The following is a 19,031-nucleotide window of genomic DNA, read 5'->3' as shown; positions in this document are numbered from 1 at the left end:
TCACTGAAGAATCCATTGAAGGAATATTCAAGACCTTGGCAACGCTTCTTACACTCAATGTGACACAATTGTAAAAAGTGTCACTATTCACTTTCTCCTTGTTGCTATTTAAGCTCCTTAACAGGCTCTCCAGTATTCTGTCAACTGAAACTAACTAAACGTGCTCCTTTTGTATTACAAAGACATGTGTTTACACATAAGACAGTTTCTGACGTATTGTGATGAATTGTGACTTAATAGCTGGCTGGTAGGGATGCCATATGTCCTTTTTTCCATGGGTAGTGTCGTTAAATTATGGCCCCATTATTTTGAACTCACTGGTCTTATTGGCACAGCATCAGCAACAGGTACCTTCAAAAAACCTCCTTATCAAGCGCGAAAACATCGGGCGAATTGGGTTTACGCAGCGCTAAACTGCACAAGCGGCCTTGGAAGACTTTCCTTCTACGCATGCGCCCCGCCATCTTGCTCCCTCGACCTAACCGGCTGTCGCCCCATTCTCCTCCGCGGCGCATGCGTCACACTCTGCAGCTAGGCGACGCGAGCGCAATTCTCACCCCCGGCGCCGCGTGTCCTCGCGATACGTCCGCCCGCGACGCCATCCTGTCTGCCTCAGCTGCGTAGCTTACTAGTCAGCCGCCCGTTAGGCGCGCTTCCTTGTTCTTTTGTGGGGGAGTTTCAGCCCTGCCGTTAGCGCCGACCGACTGGGGAAGTGGGTGAGGTGTTGCTGGTGAGTGGGGTGGCGGGGGAGAGAGATCGCGCAACTCCGTCGCCGATGCGCCGGGAAAGTACAAGCCGAGGTGGGCGGACCCGCCTTCTCGGTTCCCTGAGAAATTCAGACTTGGGTCAGGTGGCGGGATAAACGGGGGAGGGAAGGGAAGGGTTAAGCGGTGGCTTCTGCGCGCGAGCGAGAGTTCTATTCTCTCCGTCCGCCATTTTGAACGTGGCGGTGATTTGGCGAGGGGGCGGAGGGGGGAAGAGCGGACGCGGCGCGCCACGGCGGCGACTGGTTCGCCTGCCGGAGGCCGAGGTGCCCTTCAGCCTGGGGCTGGCGCTCGTGGCCCAACGGCTCGCCGGAAACGGCGACTTTGCAACTAACAGCAGTACTAGTGCAACCAAGGGAGCGAGGGTAGGGACGAGAGATCAACGGCATCCCGGGCCTGACAAAAAAGAGGCACGGCGACGTCTTCCTTTGGCTGTTTTAACCGGCGGAGATTCACTCTTCCCCTCCCCCCACTTTCTGAGAGCGGGTATTCTTTGATCTGCCACGCCCCCTCTGACCAAGGTGGTTTGCGCCTGCGCGATGGGTCTGCGTGTCGGGCAAGGATTTGAGCGTAGTGTTGTAGCGCTGTTGATAGTTGGGGGAGTTTCCTGTGCCGGCTCCCCCGCCTCGCCATGCTCACTAATAAGATGTAAAAAGATTGACTGCTCAGCTGCTTGGGAAAGAGCCCCATTGTAGTCCTTGGGAATTACACCCGAGAAAACGCACGTAGTAGCATTTAAGGTTGGGTGAGAAGCTAAATTTCATTCATCACTCAGATTAAATCAAAAAGTGCTAGTAAAACTAAGGCTATAGCGGTGCAACGTTGCTACCATCACAGTTAGTGGTGACACCGTACTGACAGCCGTTGTGATTTAAGATTCATAATACAGTAAACGCAGGGGTGGCAGTCCTTCGCCAACAGTGTTTTGTCTAATGCAGTGTTTCCCAACCAGTGTGCCTCCAGATGTTTTGGGACTACAACTCCCATCATCCCTAGCTAGCAAGACCAGTGGTCAGGAATGATGGGAGTTGTAGTCCCAAAACATCTGGAGGCACACTGGTTGGGAAACACTGGTCTAATGCAACATGTTTCTGTGTATCAGCCAAAAGACACTTAGGTTGATTGTAAATGAGCCATTTGACGTACCGTAGGTCATTTCTACAGCTAATCACTTTTGAAAACAGAAATAAGGTAAAGGATAGAGTAGGTAATGTAATTGCTGTACAAGACACTTGAAATACATAGATAGCTGCTTACATGGACAGATTTTGAACATGTTCAAAAATGACAGTACTAAAGTCATTTAAGAAATCATGTCTTTGTGTTCATATCTACATAGGTTATGTTACAGTTTTGGGAAACAGCTTCTCTCACTTAGCTTGGCTACCTAAAGTGAATATTAATATAAAAGATGGTTCCAGAGCAATTAAAAAAAGTAATACCTGTTTTCCCAAGTGATACATATCTTTTATGCAGTGGGATTTTTAATTTTTTTTAAACAATGGACAGATTTCCAAATGTGCCACTAGATAACTTAGGCTGCAGTTGTATGCACAGTTATATGGAACTAAGTTCCATAGAACACAGTGGGACTTACGAGTAAACATGCACAGGGTCATACTGTAAGTTTTTTCTAATTTAATTGCATTACTTTGATAAATAATATTTGGCTTAACTACTGTTAAGACTATGCGGAGGTCTTCAAGCAGAAAGTCTTATTTTTTGTTGTCTGAAGAACTTTGAGCTTTAAAAACTTTCATACTCTAGCATGCAAATGTTGTTCAATGAGAGATTACCTAACATACTATTGTGTGGGATCATATAGCAATATATCATTCTATCTTGTTCTGTAGAGGTAAAGGGACCCCTGACCGTTAAGTCCAGTTGCGGACGACTCTGGGGATGCTGAGCTCATCTCGCTTTACTGGCCGAGAGAGCCGGTGTTTGTCCGCAGACAGCTTCCGGGTCATGTGGCCGGCATGACTAAGCTGCTTCTGGTGAACCAGAGCAGCGCACGGAAACACCATTTACCTTCCCGCCGGAACAGTACCTATTTATCTACTTGCACTTTGACGTGCTTTCAAACTGCTAGGTTGGCAGGAGCAGGGACTGAGCAATGGGAGCTCACCCCGTCGTGGGGATCGAACCGCCAACCTTCTGATCAGCAAGCCCTAGGCTCTGTGGTTTAGATCACAGCGCCTCCCGCAATATGGGGTCTCTGGCTTATTTATTGTTTCCAAATTCTAAAGTCTCTCTGCATGATTCAGTCACTGTTCTTTCCCTAGGATAAAAGGAAATCTGCACAATTCTGTGCATAGCAGGTTATCTTAAAGCACATAGTGGAGGCCACAGGTTATAGTGGCGCTGTTCTTGACAGTATTACAATGTAGCAGCTTAGGTGGATTTTTAGGATTAGCCTGCAAGAGAACTTTTTGAGGGGGAAAACACCTGGAGTTTCATACTTGATGGTTGTGGTTGTTAAAGATAAAGCTCATCTTTCATCTTTTTCAAGCAGGAAGCATAGGAAAATTGCACCCTTCTTTTCCAGAAGAGGTATAATCACTTTCAGACTACAAGATTGGTGTTCTGACAGCTTAGACAGCAAATATGTTTGCATAGGAGTAAATTCCATTTAAAACAGTGGGATTTACATCTAAATAAACATACAAACTATTGCACTGAAGAGATCAGTAGATGTAAAACGCAAATGAATAATAGTCTTGGGGGCAAAGGTTGATGGGCACAGTATAGAATTTGGTGAACTAGGTATACCTTTTTTTGGAAAAGTAAGCAATGCACTAGGAAGAGAAGGAATAAAGCAAACATTGTTAAGTACAGTGTGGGATTTTCATAAAATGTTGAATTGGATAATTGGAACTTGCAACTCTCTTCTACCCCCCAGTTTTCCCTTCCCAGCAATTGATCAGCATTCTATACATAGTTTAGCTTCCCTGAGGTGGTGGTGGTGGTTGTTTTGTACTTTTACAAATCTCAGGGTTTTCCTGAGGATACTAATGCCTTGGATAGTGCCATTCTGGCTACATAAGAACCAGCACTCATAACACTGAGAACACTGTGAGTTTATTTTTAATGTGATGTTAATTTTAAATGTATACATATCTGCAAACTCTTTTGAGGTGGCAAAATTGAACCTGAAATATTTTAATACAGAAAAACATGCAAGAAAGTGCAGATAGTATAATCATATAAATGAGAAGTGAGTCCCATTGAGTGTGGGAATGTTGAGGGTGGCAGGAGAGGATATATTGTTTATTAATATCCTTCCTAACTTGCACTAGCAAGTTTATTCACTTAGCAGAGTGCATTCCCCATCTTACGCAGCAGAAAGCTGGTTGCAAACTCGTGTGAGTTTTTTAAGACAATACATAATCTGGTTTTTCCAGATTGAGATATGTTCTAATATTCCTGGTAAGACCCCTTTTGAATCCCTCCTAAAAGAATAAAGACACCACAGTCATATTCATAAGTAGAAAAAAGTAGTATTACTCATGATCAGGCATAACACAGTGTGATCCCTGAAGGCAGGTTTTAGGCTTAAAGTTACAAACATGTACAAACAAGTTTACCCCATATGAGAGATAACCTGAGGAACTGCTGTGGCAGCCAGGAGTCCAGTCCAGGTGATGCAGGAAGCAGGCAGGACGAACAGGAAGCTTCGACTGGCTGGACCAAACATTCCCTTGCACGTTCACTCTAGCAAAACAAGGAATGTTGTACTTGACTGCTCCCAGTGGATTACATCCCACATTGAGTTCAGTGAATTGCAACCTTCCTGTGGTTAAGACTGCAGTCCTGTCACTGATACATATTTTTGAGTAAACAGGTATAAAATTGCACTCATAAGCTTTACTTGAAAATTATTTTTATTGGAATACTTCTAAATATTTTAAGACATGACAATTCAATATGATTTAGATTTTATTTAGGCCAGGGAAAACAAATACATTGAAAACAGTTACCGGGTAACTTACTAATTGTAGATTGCTTGAAGAAATAGTTGTGTAAAATGTGCTTCCTAGGAGTAGCAGCTGAAAAAATTAACCACTGTTTTGATTTTAGAATTGACTTTTTTATATGCATTTCAATTTGACTTTTGTTTTGTTCATTCATTATGTCATTAATTGTTTTGTTAAACAATGCATTTTTCAAAGTGGGAAACTTTCAACAGAAAAATATACTAGTGGAAACCTTTTCTATTTAAAAGGGAAAAAAATCCAGTTTACCTCACTAAGTACTTAAGCGTATTAGCATTGCAAGTCCTAAACAGAACAGGACGACAGAGGATTGCAGGAAAGAAAGGGGTTGTAACCTAGGAGTACTAGTTCTTTTCTTCTGCTCCTCTATGTTTATTTTTAGAAATATTTAAGCTATTATACTTCTGTTGGTTTTTATAACTGATAGGCACTTTGCAGGTCACTTGTTGAAAAGCTGGGGAAGAAACACTGTAAGCAAATAATATATGACTCCAACCCTTAGGATTTGGAAACAGTAAAGTGCTCTCCCAACATAAAAAATAAAATTTCATAGTGATAACTTATTTCTTTGAGCTGGTGTGAAAGAGCATGTTATTTTCAACTGTCCAAGAGTAGTGTATCCAAGTCAGTAGTCTTCTGTTGTTTCAGAATGTTTTTCAACACCTTTCTACCAATCTGGGACTGAGGTTTTATTCCTTTTGCTGCATATACTTTTATAATACAGTATCAGCCAATTGGCTGAAGTGAATTTTAGTACTTACCCCTAAACCCACCCCCAAGGATTCCTCCATCTGTCTGATGTGCCCCATTGTGAGCAATCAAAAAATCTAGGGCTCACCTTGCTCTAATGAAAGATGCAAAAAAAAAAGTGCAAGGCGAGACTCTAGGAAATAAGAAATGGAGGGCAGGATATGTATAGCAGTCTTCTTGGCCACTTTTTCTGCTGTGCAGAGGAGCTGGTGAATACAGTGGTACTTTGCAAGACGAAATTAATTCGTTCCATGAGTCGTTTCGTGTTGCGATAATTTCGTCTTGCGAAGTGCGGTTTCCCATAGGAATGCATTGAAATTTAATTCATGCGTTCCGGGGGGGGGGAGCGCAAAAAAGGCGCCGACTCAATCGCCACGGCCAGAAGTTTTTCATATTTTAAGGGGAGGGGGAAGCAGGAGGAGGGCCAGGGAGAGGCTCCCTCCCTCCTTCCCCAGCAGCCGTTCGCGTGCCCAACCAGACAGCCGCTCCGGAAGCCCCGCAACTTCTGCTCGGCGCCACCGCGCAGCCATGCTCCCCCCCTCCCTCCCCAGCAGCCAGACCCTCACGCCCAGACAGACAGACAGCCCGTTCGCGCGCAGGCAGACAGGCTGTCTAGTTGGCCTCTCCCATTCGGGCGCAGGCAGCTTAAGGTGAGAGTGAGGGAGGATCGGCCGTTTCGGTGCGGCGGCGCCAATCGCCATGTCCCTGCAGAAGCTGGGCGATGGCGGCAGCGGAAGCGCGAGGCGGGCGGGCTCCTCGCAGCACCCTGCTTTGTCTTGCAAAGTTTTCTATGGCACGGCTATAGAAAACTTCGTCTTGCAAGTCTGCCAAAAATTGCAAAATGTTTTCGTCTTGCGATTTTTTCGTGCCGTGAGGCGCTCGTCTAGCGAGGTACCACTATAATCTGTTGATTTTGTGGGTCGAGGTGAGAAGAGGTTCAAAACTGATTGGCTCTGTGTGACCATAATCTGTTGGATAGGTGTTTCCCACTTTTATAGTGACCTGGTACTTCAAGAATAATTTTTTTTTAAGTAAGGTTCCCACTAGTTTGTGCTTTGTTGAACATATCTGTGCTGTTTTCCTGCTTCATCTGGCTATGTAAGGCTAGCATGTTTTATGCAGATCTGCTGTAGTTTCATTATCAGTTGGCCCTTGTATAGATTAAAAGTGATTTGTCCACGAGGAAAGAGAAACACCTAAATGACCAGTACAGGTCGCTTCCTGACTGCTTGGTTATGAAAATTTAGCAGGAACCACTGCAGGGTTATTGCATAATTTCTGGTCAGACTTCATGCAGAATACTGTCAGGCTCATAAATTATGCTCTGATGGGTATAGAGAGAGGAAGACATTTTGGGTTAAGCTAAAGACTCATTGTGATTAGGAGGCTTCCAGTATTTGTTGAATCACTTGAGACTTCCTGATGTGAAACTGACAACTTTGTCTCTAAGGCTATCTCTGCCCCTTGACCTCTAAGGATACTGGGAACAAATGGGAGGATGAGTTAAATTTACCACTTGGGAGGCATTTCCTGCTTGGGCTGCAAAAGAAATGCCCTTTTCTTATCCTTGGTCTCTCCTAGGAAGAAAGTGTTCAAATGGGTCTCTAAACAGATTTTCACCTTCCAAGTGGCTAGGTCATACTTCAGTTTCAAATCCATATTCTCCTAACATAGACAGAAAAGGAGATATAGTAAGTCATAGACCTGAAAAATAATTGCAGAGAGTCTAAGAAGGCCTCTGCAGTAAATTCCTTAATGAAGGGTTTGGTTATCATGCGGTGGGGGGACATGAACATAACTGCCAGCCCATTGATGCATTAGAGAACATTGTAACTGGGATGGCTGAGAGGGAAACCTCATGCGACTTCCATGGGGCAAACTCTTCTCTGGCGTCTGCTCTAGTAGGGCTGGTAAATTATCCCTCCCTAGGGTTGCTCCATTCCTGGCTCACTGATTGGTCAAAAAGGCTTGGGTTAGAAATGGCCATGCTTTCCTCTCTTGCTATGGGGAACACGTGGGATTTTTAGTTTCAGGCTTTTCTTCTTGTTCCCGCTGAAGATTTTTAGAAGTTTTTACTAAAGGACTGAGGAGGAACATCCAATTTAAATAGGTGCTCTTGCCAATACAGTACTTCATTGCAACATTCTCTTCCTCAGTGATTGACTTTCTCAGATGCTGCAGAAGCAGAGCAGAGGTTGGGGCTGGACTTGCTAGCTGCAGTTTTGAGGGGAATAGATTGTAGAAATTGTATTGCTGCTGAAACAGCTCTGGCTTCAGTAATGGCAGTTGTGATTTTGTCTGCTTTTTCACTGTCTTACCTTTGCTGAATCTTTTGCTGTGCTGCTTGTTGGGATATATCCTTATCTTAGACCATCTTCCCCATGAAAGCATGAGGTTCTGAGATGGCACTTGCAGTGTGCCATTTAGCCTCCCTGTGCTTAAAAAAAAGGAATTTCTTGCATGTGGTCTGAGACCTTTTGTGTGTGAGAGAGAGCAGACACAATAATGCCCATTTCCCTCTTTTTGAAAAGTTTTTCCCTCAGATGTGTACAATGGGGGTTTCGGTTCTTTGCTAGGAATTTTTCTTCCTCTCAGTGCCTGTAGTCTTTTTTTAGGTAGTGGGGAAGAATGGGAGAAAACGTCTTACATTGGCTTCTGTAGGACTTCAGCCTTGAATCAGAGTCCTATCTGCTATTAGGCAGGACTTGACTAAACTGGGGAAAATGTGCCTTCCTATAGTAGTAGAGTGAGTTTCAACCTAAATTAAATGGTTCTTCCCCATCAACTGACAACTAATGTAAAATAAAATTATTTTATAATCATTACAGTTTCTTAGTGAGTTGAACTACATCATTTTTGGAGAATTTATATTGCATTTGAGGTTTTCATAGTATGCATCTCCAAGTTGCGTCATGAATGAGTCCCACTATAGTAGTGTCCTTTCAGAATTTCCCAAAACATAAATGCATGTAGTTCCTAATTCCTGCCCTATTTACTAGTACTCCATTTTTACATTAATTTTATTTATTAGAATATACCTTACCTTTTCACATTGAAAAAGTATGCATGACAGCTTTAAAGTCCTGTTAAAGATAAACCTTCGGTTTGACTCTCTTTACTTTGCTGTCATTCTGTCTTGCTGGTCATTCTATCTTGTGTACCACCACCCTGCTCCACTTCCCTAGTTTACTGAATTTTATCCTGTGCTCATTAACCCCCATGCCATTCTTGCTTCCCATTCACTGCTTCTCTTAGTTGTTAGAACTCCTGATTCTGTGAATCTCTACAGGAATATTGCCTTGGCTCTACATAGGAATATTGCCTTGGCTCTTTTAGCTGGCATTGGAGGGAGATGTGGAAGTTGTTTGTGTGCTAATAGTGGAGAGAAGTGTGCATGTAGTAGTCCATATGCATTTTAGAAAATAGTTCAATGGCTTAACCAGCCTGCAGCACTATGAATGAAAGAATAGCATCGATTGCAATGATTGGTTATATGTACTGATTGGGCCAGTGCATGGCCGAGCTATAATTTGAGAGGTGTTGGGGAGTCATTTGCACTTTTCCAAGCAGTAGAATTTGTCTTCATAGATAGTGCATCTCTTTTGAGAACCTGAGGTACTGAGAATAGATATGTGGCAGGCTGCATGAGCAGGTCATGCTAGTTGTACTGAATGAGTTCTAGACAATGGCAGTTGTAACTTATCACAGCATTATGCATCAATCAATGTCTGAGCATGTTTCAAGATACTGCTAATGAATACAGTCCTGCTTAGGAAGGGGTGGGGGTGAATCATGATTCTCAAATGCTAAATTTGCTGTTTATGTTTTTTATGGTGTTTGATTTTAAACAGCAAAATGGACTGGGCTGGGAAACATAATGGTCCAAATGATTCATCTAGTGATGGAACAGTACGATTGCGTGGTCTGCCATTTGGCTGCAGCAAGGAGGAGATCGTTCAGTTCTTTCAAGGTAGCTCTAGTGTTAATGTCAAGTGACTTTCAGTGTTTCTATGTCTGCAAGATTGATATTTGAAATAGTTTAATTTATATTGACTATTTCAGGGGGGAGGGGGGAATCAGTTTAACATTTAGATTGCTTATTTTTGGTATTCTGTGTTAAAATACTACTAATCAAGAGATTCATTGGCAGTGTAGGATATAAAATTTACCCATTTAGATACCTTGCTATGAATCAGAATTTGGAGTATGTAGTTATTACATCATGCAATTTAGGAGGGCCTTTGTGATGTAGCTGTTGCTGTGTAGTCTGAAAAAAGAGACAGTAATAGAATGTCTAAACCCATAAAGTTTAATGAAAGATCTTTAGCGTGTGTATTTGGGTTAGGTAGGGGAGGGGGAAGCTAAGCTATGTTCTTGCATTTGTGTAGATTTGCTTTAAGTATTTTCTACAGATGGGAATGTTTCAGACTTTAACACTCTTCCCCTTGATGGGGTTATTTGTCCTTGGGTTAAAGGGTTGGAAATCGTGCCAAATGGGATAACATTGACGCTGGACTACCAGGGGAGAAGCACAGGGGAGGCCTTCGTGCAGTTTGCTTCAAAGGAGATAGCAGAAAAAGCTCTGGGGAAACACAAGGAAAGAATAGGGCACAGGTGGGGATGGAGAGTTTGGGATGGTGTTATTCGGGGGGTTGGGGGTCAGTTTTGCTTTTGGGGGGTTGGGGAGCATAACGTAACTGGCTATTTAAAAACAACAACCTTACAATCACCCTAAGTAACTTGGGAAGTATAGTAGATTTGGTGGGAGGGGGGAATGGTAATACTATGTAGATTGCTAAAATTAGGATATTTCAATTTTTGTGGAGGGTGTTCTATGATAGCCAGACATTTTCCAAAGGATTTATTACTGGGGCAGGGGGGAGTGTGATTCAGAAATTTATTGTATTTAAAATGCAGTTAGAATTCTTAGACAGTAAAATATATAACTTAAAATGCTTGCTTTTGCATTTACATTTCCTAAAATTTAAGTGACACTTGAAAAAACAGTGTACACTTTTATTGAATGCTGTATCTAGATATAGAATTCAGAGCATTTGTGCAACTTGTTACTGTATTTTTTACCAGACATCACATATCTGTATTCTTACTTTTGTACATTGAAAATCTTTTTTTACTCAGATATATTGAAATCTTCAAAAGTAGTAAGAGTGAAATCCGAGGATTCTATGACCCACCACGAAGAATGATGGGACAGCGACCTGGACCCTATGATAGACCAATGGGAGGAAGAGGGGGTTATTATGGAGCTGGGCGTGGAAGTATGTATGACAGAATGCGTCGAGGAGGTGGTGGATATGACGGTGGTATGTGTATCTAATGACCACAGGCTCTTGTCATTTTCACGTTCCTGACGTTTTGTCAAGAAATACAGAAATGACAGTAATTATAATACATACCAAGTCTGAAATCTGGATACCTGTCAGTTTTTTTACCAGCCGTGTGACTAAAGATTGAAAAGGTATGGAGAGGCATCTGAAATGAGATTTTAAATGTGGATGAAACTTGGTTTGCATGTCTTTGAGCCTGACAACTTTATAAATAGAAACTTGCTTATATATTTGATGTCAAGAGGTACTGATTATATGTACAGTGATAACAGCCAAATTTTTAAAAGACCGTTTCATGGTATGTCCACTTCTTAAATCTCACAGGATATGGTGGCTTTGATGAATATGGTGGCTATAACAATTATGGCTATGGAAATGATGGCTATGATGACAGAATGAGAGATGGTAGAGGTAAGATTTAAAAGATTTATAGTTTTGTTCCTCAACCATCAGGCTGTCTCACTGGCTCCCAAGACAAAGAAAAAAGAACCCCTTTTTATTGTTAAGTAGGGTATTTTCAGAGCTGAGGGGTTGTTTTGAAGTTGGAGAAATACTGTGCACTGCTTTAAAATTGCCAGTCCCAGCATGTGAGTACAGTGGTACCTTGGTTTTCGAATGTAATCCGTTCCGGAAGTCTGTTCGAGTTCCGAAACGTTCGAAAACTGAAAGCAGAAGCCTCAATACGGAAGCCATGTTTCCTGTTCGACTTCTGAGGCGCATTCGAAAACCGAGGCATTTACTTCTGGGTTTTCAGCATTTGAGTTCCAAAACGTTTGACTACGGAGGCGTTCAAAAATCAAGGTACCACTGTAGTTGGAAAACTACTGTTTTACATGTCAGAATTGGGGGGGGGGGTATTATTTGGCATGGAAGGAACCCAAAAAGTCCTAGTGAAAGTAGGATATTTCTAGTGTATAACCTAGTACACTTCTAATTTCAAGGGGGAGTAAACACATATTGGAAATGCATGTGCACAACTTTATTAAATCATACATTTATTGAATCTTTTGTGTTTTAGGAATGGGAGGCCACGGCTATGGTGGAGCAGGAGATGCTAGCTCAGGCTTTCATGGTGGTCACTTTGTTCACATGAGAGGACTGCCATTTCGAGCAACAGAAAATGATATTGCCAATGTAAGCATCGTAGATGAATATTCCTGTTTGAAACAAAGATCTTAAGAGTTTAATAATCTGGTCTGACTTCTCAACAATCAAAGTAGTTCACTGTTGTGGGGGCGATGAAATTACTGTAATGCTCTAATGGCTGTTTTGTCAAAATAATTTATAGCAATTGAGATGCAATCAGGATATTTTAATTTCAAAAACCTTGGGTTTAATATAAATTGTAGCAGCTGCAGCTGTAAATGATCTGAAATCCTCAAATGGGCAGAAACATAACAGCTAAGCCGAATGTGGTCAGGGTGTACTACTGGTAGTAGATCACTTGATGACTTGCAGTAAATCAGCAAATGTTTCTGACTGCCAACTGTTAAACAATATCAACTGCAGTGACTATGTAGATTAGAAAAGATGGCAAATGATTTTTTACTGATAGTACCTCAAAACAAATGAGTAAAAACTGAAGGTTTGCATCATTAGTGTAAATGCAGGCAGGAGTGTGACATCCCTGATAAAGCATGTAAAATGGACATTATGTGCTTAAGATAACTGTTGTTTCAATATGAGAAAGTTCCTGCAAGTGGTAACTTGCTATTGCTCACTTTTAGTTTTTCTCACCACTGACACCTATAAGAGTTCACATTGACATTGGAGCAGATGGAAGAGCAACAGGAGAAGCTGATGTAGAATTTGTAACACACGAAGATGCGGTGACTGCCATGTTGAAAGATAAAAATCATATGCGTAAGTTATAGCAAACATTGGAGCATTTGAAAGCTCAGGATTGCTGCCTTTGTAGTTCGCTGAATATCCAAGCTGCTTGCATATTTTAGTTTAGTTTTAATTTTCACTTAACATCTGATTTTTCAAAAAAGCCAAGAAAGGAAGCAATCTTTTATGTTACATGAAATACTAACATAGACAATCCAGTATCACTTCTTTTAGGATTAGCATGCCTGAGCTTTACACATCTTAAGAACTTTGTTTAAAAGACTTGATTACATCAGTTTTTAAAGGAGTCTATAGTTGCAAGTATTGAACAGGTTGTTCAGAGCCACATCTACTGACCTTTCAACCCTTTCTTGAGTATCCATTTGTATGGAAAGGTGCTATAGTCTATTCAGTGTGCCAGGCAGAAAGAGTATATTTAAGCGTTTGTAAATGACTCCCTTGCTGCATGTACATAATTATGAATCCACATTAATTACCTTTTCGGTTATGGGTGTTTGTTTGTTTCTTTTGTTTGTTTGTTTTAAAGAACATCGATACATTGAGCTGTTCCTTAATTCAACTGCTGGAGGCGGTTCTGGAATGGGAGGTTACGGCAGAGATGGAATGGGTATGCTTGATTTTACATTTTTAATTCAAACTTTAAAAGATATCTAGCCTCTAGATATTCTAACAAGAGTGAACATTTGTTTTCTAGATCAAGTTGGTTATGGTTCTGTTGGAAGAATGGGAATGGGCAGCAGTTACAGCGGAGGATATGGTACTCCTGACGGCTTGGGTGGCTATGGTAAGTAGGTAGGCAAACGGTTTCTTTTTATAATGCAAAGGTTCATTGTCTTATCAAGTATTTGTTAACACGGGGAACAAGAATGCTGTATCGTTTGCATGCACAGAAGCCAAATAGAGAAAGAGTTATATGCTAATGATGAAGTTCGTGTGTATTTCATTTTAAACAAATGTGGGGTAACTATTGTTACTTTCTAGGTCGTGGCAGTGGAAATAGCGGTGGATACTATGGACAAGGCAACATGGGAGGCGGTGGATGGCGTGGAATGTATTGAAGAGTGGCATTGTGTCTGTGAAGCATATTGGAAGGAAACTGTACCTGGTCTACTAGACTTTCTTACAAAACTTAATTTCTTTTGTATTGAAAACTTTATAATGACTGAAGGAATGTGTTTTCCCATTATTTGGTAAGCAACAGATTGTGATGGGGAAATCTGTGTTCTGTAGGTTTTATTTGTTGCATACTCTGACTTTAAATAAATTTTTTATATTCAAACCACTGATGTTGATACTTTTTATACTAGCTGCTCCTAAAGGTATGTTCTCTATTCCAAAACTGTTCGTTTAAGATACTTGGTTCATTAAAGCAGTTATGCTGTAAGTTCTCTTATTGATGTAAAATAAAACAACCATCAAGCTGGTACTAGTACATTTGTTGAGATTTGAAATGAAAGCATAGGGTAACTTCTTTTAATTAATCTGATACAATCCTCTTGTCAGTGAAGACTTCCCTTACCAGAATGTCCCAAGACTGTGCTGGGCATGAAGGCCATGAGTTCAGAAATGACCTAATGCGCAACTGCTATATAAAAACCCAGTTGATGTATGCATGTCACAAATCTCACCCTTAAAGTATATTAGTCTTTATACCTCCTCCTTGGCAATCACATTTTTTTGATGAGTGAACAAGAGAGTATTATTTTAGTAACATCCATAGAGAAGTAGGCAACTATTTAATTTCCTGGAAATCTTAAAAGGCTACTCCTCTTGCTGAAGGCTCCTGTTTAAGGACTAAGAAACTTGCCCGGCAGTCAGACATAGAGACCTTGGCAAATTATGAGATTACACAAATATGTAGTCCTCTTACTGTGCATTAACATGTAAGATTTTTTTATTAATTACTGTTAAGACACTTTAAAGCATTCTCTGTGTACCAGGAAAAGGGTACTAAATATTCAAGTTTTCTTCATTTCAACTGCTTGTCCTCCAAATTCTTCCCAATAATTTGTCAAATGTGATTTTTGAAAGTTTGTTTCCTGTTTTTGATAGTAATGTTATGTATGTAATAAATGTCTTATTGTGGGAGATAGCAAAATAGACTCCATTCTAGGAAGTGTGTGTTGTGTCAATTTATCTGAGATGTATATAAACTAAGGAGCAAGATGATGTATTTCAAGGCTACTTTTTCACAGCTTTGCTTGTAAAGGCAGCACAGAAAGCTTTTTAGGTTTTGACACATCTGAAAAACTCCCAAGTCATTGTTCACGTTAAAAGATTCAAAGTTGTTTTTTTACCAAGTTTGCTCTGCTACTACAGTCTGTGCTATTGCTATGCTGGAGCAGTGATTTGCAGAAGCATGAATCGGATGTGGAGAGGCTGTTGAATTAAAAGGAGATGGGTTAATAACAAGCAACGGTTAAACAAAAGTGGGGTGGGAAAGAGAATTGTTAAGTAGTTCAATCAAAATGCTTAAATTGTGTGTCAGAGCCAGTATTTTTTCTCAGTACAGTGGTACCTCGGTTTATGAACACAATTGATTCCGGAAGTCTGTTCATAAACTGAAGCGAGCTTTCCCATTGAAAGTAATGGAAAGTGGATTAATCCATTCCAGACGGGTCCGCGGAGTACTCAACCTGAAGCGTACTTACCCCGAAGCATGGGTGTAATTGGTTCCGGAAGTCTGTTCATAAACTGAAGCGAACTGAAAGTAATGGAAAGCGAACTGAAGCGAACTGAATGGAAAGTAATGGAAAGCGAACTGAAGCGAACTGAAAGTAATGGAAAGTGAATTAATCGATTCCAGATGGGTCCGCGGCGTTCGTAAACCGAAAATTTGTAAACTGAGGTGTTCATAAACCGAGGTTCCACTGTATAGATGTTCACCCTAAATCAGCTGCGGGGAACCTTTGGTAGTCCAGCAAAATCTGTGGCCTTCCAGAAGTTTGTGGACTCCCAAATGCCATCAGCCGCAGCCAACATGGCCAGTGATTAATGCAAATGTATACATAGGTCCTTATGATTAACTGACAATTATTCTAGGTATACTAGCTGCCTCAGAGTAACAGTAGTTACACACAAGATAAATAATGAACTCAGTTTTTATTCCAAACCCTGCTGAAAATTTCTCAAATATTTAATTTTCCAAACCACAAGATTACAAACATTCGTATTTAAAGTTACAAAAATGTCATGTTAAAACATACAAAAGCTGTACTAGTCAATAAATTCTTGGCACACATGCACCACTGATATTGAAAGCTTGTTCTGAAATAGCTAAATCTCTAGTGGGAGGAATGATAGAAGTTTTGTTGAAAAAAGGCAAGTCTAATCTCATCTCTGTTTCTACTAGGGTGGATTAGTCTCAAGCCTCTGACCCAAACATAATGACATAAATTGAGGATGAGCAGGTTATGAAGACTTTAAAAAACCCTGTCCATTAAGATCACAGCAAGTAGTCAGTACATCACATCTGCCATAGTAGTGCTAATTGGAATGGAAAAGTAACTTGTGGTGGGTACTGGGAGTTTGAAAATGGATTCGCAACGCTACTAAAATCTATGGGGTTTTGTGTGTGGAAGAAATAGTTCTAAGGTTAAAGCAAGAAAAGGCTCTTTATTATCTTAAATTTATGGTACTCATGCTATGCACTAAAATGTGTCAGTTTGGCACTGTTAGTGTATTTTTAATTTACCATTTGGTAAATTTGGACAAACACTGGAAGAAAATGAATTTCTGTCAAATAGAACAAAAAACACGGGGCATTTCTTGCCTACCCTTTTTGTGGGTGTGTTCCAGTCTTGAAATACTGTCAAATACGGTAGTTTGGAAATTAATAAAACTTTGGGGTTAGGCACAACATATTTCTCAGAATCTTATCAAATGGCCATAGGCTTTCATCTCTGAAACAGGTTAGCTAGAAGGCTGATGGAAAAGTTGCCCTTTTGAACTGAACATGTTAAATATATTCCAAGCTAACTGCAGTTTGAGTAAGTGGCTAGTTATCAGAACTTTGTAGTGTTGGGGTTCTTTTATTCTGCTCTCTGTACCTGATGGGAATTGAGAGTAGGTTTAAGGTCAACTTTGAGGAATACTAATAGTATAGGACTAAACAGGCTGCATAGGGATCCTGTACTTTAACAATTCTTATATGGCATATAAAAATTCAGCATAGAGAGCACACCACCATGGTGAAATTGACAGCATAGAGGGTACAGTTTCAGCTGCTGAATTTCCTCATATACTGCTGAAGGTACAGAAGCCGTTCCAGGGAAAGAAGATGAACAAGTACTTTCTTGTTGGGATACCTCTTCCCAGGTTAAAGCAAGTAAAAGCTTCCTGATGATCTTACATTTGTGGTACTCAAGTGTTGAAGAAACAAAAAATGCCCCCTTTGCAGCTCAACAAGGCTGCTTGCTGTCACTGCCACCACCATTTCCTCTTTTTAGGCTTAGTTTTGTGCAGGGGTCTATCTTGAAGATGAAAGAAAAATATCAAACGAAGGGTGAATTTAATATTTTTCCTCTATTCCAGCTGTACCAGATGTACATATCAAATGAAATAGCACAAATCATCCCATCCAGGGCTTGTATTGATGTCTTTTATTACATTTAGCACACAGGTTTGCTAGTCTAACAAGTCATTTCCTGTCTCGAAGGTTAATGAGAATAGGTGGTTTGCTGGTAAACAGAATTAGTAATTTGGCATAAGTATATAATATGCCCTTCAAGGTACAATTTCTACCTTGTGGTATGAAAAGCCTCCTTTAAGTTTCTGTGTGCATAAGTATGTGAACATACTAAGTGCAGTCACAAATTACAGTAACATGTTCAGCTAGGCTTGTTTTTAAAAGGAGTACTTAAAGCCATTTTTATTGTGTGGATATTCTTAATTCTGCTTTAATTAGGTTTTATACCTTTTAGAAAATCATCTAATGTATACAGTGTAGTGTTATCAACTGAACTTCAGCAATACAAATCTCTTAATTACTCCAATTTTTCCCACGCCCCAGCTTCAGGCAGTCTGGTGGAAATATATAGAGAACTCTTAACTTTGCTGATTTGTATTATTTTTCAGGCCATTTAGTTTTAAAAAAATCTTATTTCTGACAGAGTAAAGAAAAAAGCAGGTATCTCTCAAGTTGGCCAGTATCCTTTACCTACTCTTCCACAGAGTATTTATTTAATACATTTTATAATTGCTGTTCTACAGTATGCCATGGGAATAACAAAAGAACTTCTTACTGAAATCCTTAACAGGTTTTATCACACCTAAACCTCAAAACAGAGGTTAGGATGAAAGCACTACACACATTCCATGATCCCCCTCAGGATATTCATTCCGCTCCTCCTGGTCTGCCTTCTGCTAGTTCCTCTTCAAAAGCTCTGCGCGCAATATGCAAGTCAGGTAGTTTCTCTCAGACAAAGTACTTAAAGACCTGCCTGACAAAGTTCTTTCAGGAAGTCCAGTGATGCAAAAAACCTGCTTGCCTTCTCAGTCTTCTAGCTAAGCTACCACGTGCATATTGAAACTGCTGCACTAACAAGGCTAGAAACTTAAATCTTACATCTAGGGATAATGTCCAAGAAAGCCAATTTATGTCACCAGAAATATATGAAGTAGCTGCATTTACTTATATGTAATCTTCCCAATTCTGCATTTAAATGCCTTTTGTGGGGAGGGCTAGGAAACATACAAAGATGCACAAGATACTGAACTTCAACTCACAACCCTTAAAAGCCCTGTCCAGCTCCTCTGATTTCTAAGCTACAGTGTCCCCTGCTAACCTGTTCCCAAACTAAGAACCTTTTACAAATAATCCGAAACTGCAAACTCTGCACTTGGTCCTGGAATGGTCCATCTGCATGATAAAATGGCAAATGCTGGGAATACAAAACATTCTGCCTATATCCTTTACGCTGAACAATAAAGTGTGTTGCACAAGCAGATGCATTTGTAAAATCAGGCATATCAATTGCTGCATTAGCAGAACCTCACATAATATGACATGCTGCCACTGCAGGAATATCACAATGGCACAAAGATTTAAGATTGGCTGTTTAGATTTTGACAATACAAAAGCATTGGCCAGCGCTTGCAGGAGTTTATACTGTAACATTACAGCTCTTACCACTGTAGTGAAGGAACATTTTATAAATCTTCTGTACTGTATATGACTCTTATGGCACACTGGAAGAACACCTCTGTATGAGCAGTGCATGGCAGGAATCGCAAACCCTTACAGGCTTTGGCGAAGATGGCAAAGGCAGTTCGTTGTCGGAGCAGGCATTACAGAAAATGTCACCACAGTTTCTACAGTGATG

At 40.6% G+C, this 19,031-nt stretch overlaps 3 protein-coding genes across 11 annotated transcripts in view; 1 reads left to right on the top strand and 2 right to left on the bottom strand.

The window, feature by feature from the left end:
• Positions 1 to 698, bottom strand: part of PBLD (phenazine biosynthesis like protein domain containing) — a 14,981-nt gene extending 14,283 nt beyond the window's left edge. The window contains exon 1 of one of the 2 annotated variants that reach the window (XM_060274948.1): positions 558 to 698. The gene's annotated coding sequence lies outside the window, so the exon portion shown is untranslated. The other variant, XM_060274949.1, reaches the window with a different exon arrangement.
• On the top strand, positions 591 to 17,793 carry HNRNPH3 (heterogeneous nuclear ribonucleoprotein H3). Of its 6 annotated transcripts, none has more exons than XM_035137453.2 (10): positions 591 to 730; positions 9,361 to 9,479; positions 9,985 to 10,123; positions 10,649 to 10,788; positions 11,182 to 11,268; positions 11,876 to 11,991; positions 12,585 to 12,720; positions 13,235 to 13,315; positions 13,403 to 13,492; positions 13,690 to 17,793. In XM_035137453.2, exons 2-10 carry the CDS (start codon positions 9,365 to 9,367, stop codon positions 13,764 to 13,766), a joined length of 981 nt encoding a protein of 326 aa, XP_034993344.1. In that variant the 5' UTR covers positions 591 to 730; positions 9,361 to 9,364; the 3' UTR covers positions 13,767 to 17,793. The 6 variants fall into 6 exon arrangements, with proteins under 6 accessions (XP_034993344.1, XP_060130927.1, XP_060130928.1 ...); XM_060274944.1 differs by having other exon boundaries at positions 10,649 to 10,833; XM_060274945.1 differs by having other exon boundaries at positions 10,649 to 10,833; positions 13,403 to 13,500.
• RUFY2 (RUN and FYVE domain containing 2) overlaps positions 13,000 to 19,031 on the bottom strand; it is a 30,562-nt gene continuing 24,530 nt past the window's right edge. For 2 of the 3 annotated variants that reach the window (XM_035137448.2, XM_035137449.2), the window contains exon 18: positions 15,796 to 19,031. In XM_035137448.2, coding sequence (XP_034993339.2) covers positions 18,888 to 19,031 — 144 coding nt within the window. In that variant the 3' untranslated portion in view covers positions 15,796 to 18,887. Of the gene's footprint in view, positions 15,088 to 15,795 lie in introns of those variants that run through there. The other variant, XM_035137450.2, reaches the window with a different exon arrangement.

Source organism: Zootoca vivipara, chromosome 5, assembly GCF_963506605.1.
Source record: "Zootoca vivipara chromosome 5, rZooViv1.1, whole genome shotgun sequence".
Classification (NCBI taxonomy): domain Eukaryota; kingdom Metazoa; phylum Chordata; class Lepidosauria; order Squamata; family Lacertidae; genus Zootoca; species Zootoca vivipara.
This window is presented reverse-complemented; position numbering and strand designations above follow the sequence as displayed.

What these genes read in the sequence shown, in the direction of transcription:
- HNRNPH3 (XM_060274944.1), top strand. Translation starts at nt 9,365, where the DNA reads ATGGACTGGGCTGGGAAACATAATGGTCCAAATGATTCATCTAGTGAT. An exon ending in AGGTGGTGGATATGACGGTG is followed by an intron (nt 10,834 to 11,181) that starts GTATGTGTATCT and finishes TAAATCTCACAG; the next exon opens with GATATGGTGGCTTTGATGAA. An exon ending in TTACGGCAGAGATGGAATGG is followed by an intron (nt 13,316 to 13,402) that starts GTATGCTTGATT and finishes TTTGTTTTCTAG; the next exon opens with ATCAAGTTGGTTATGGTTCT.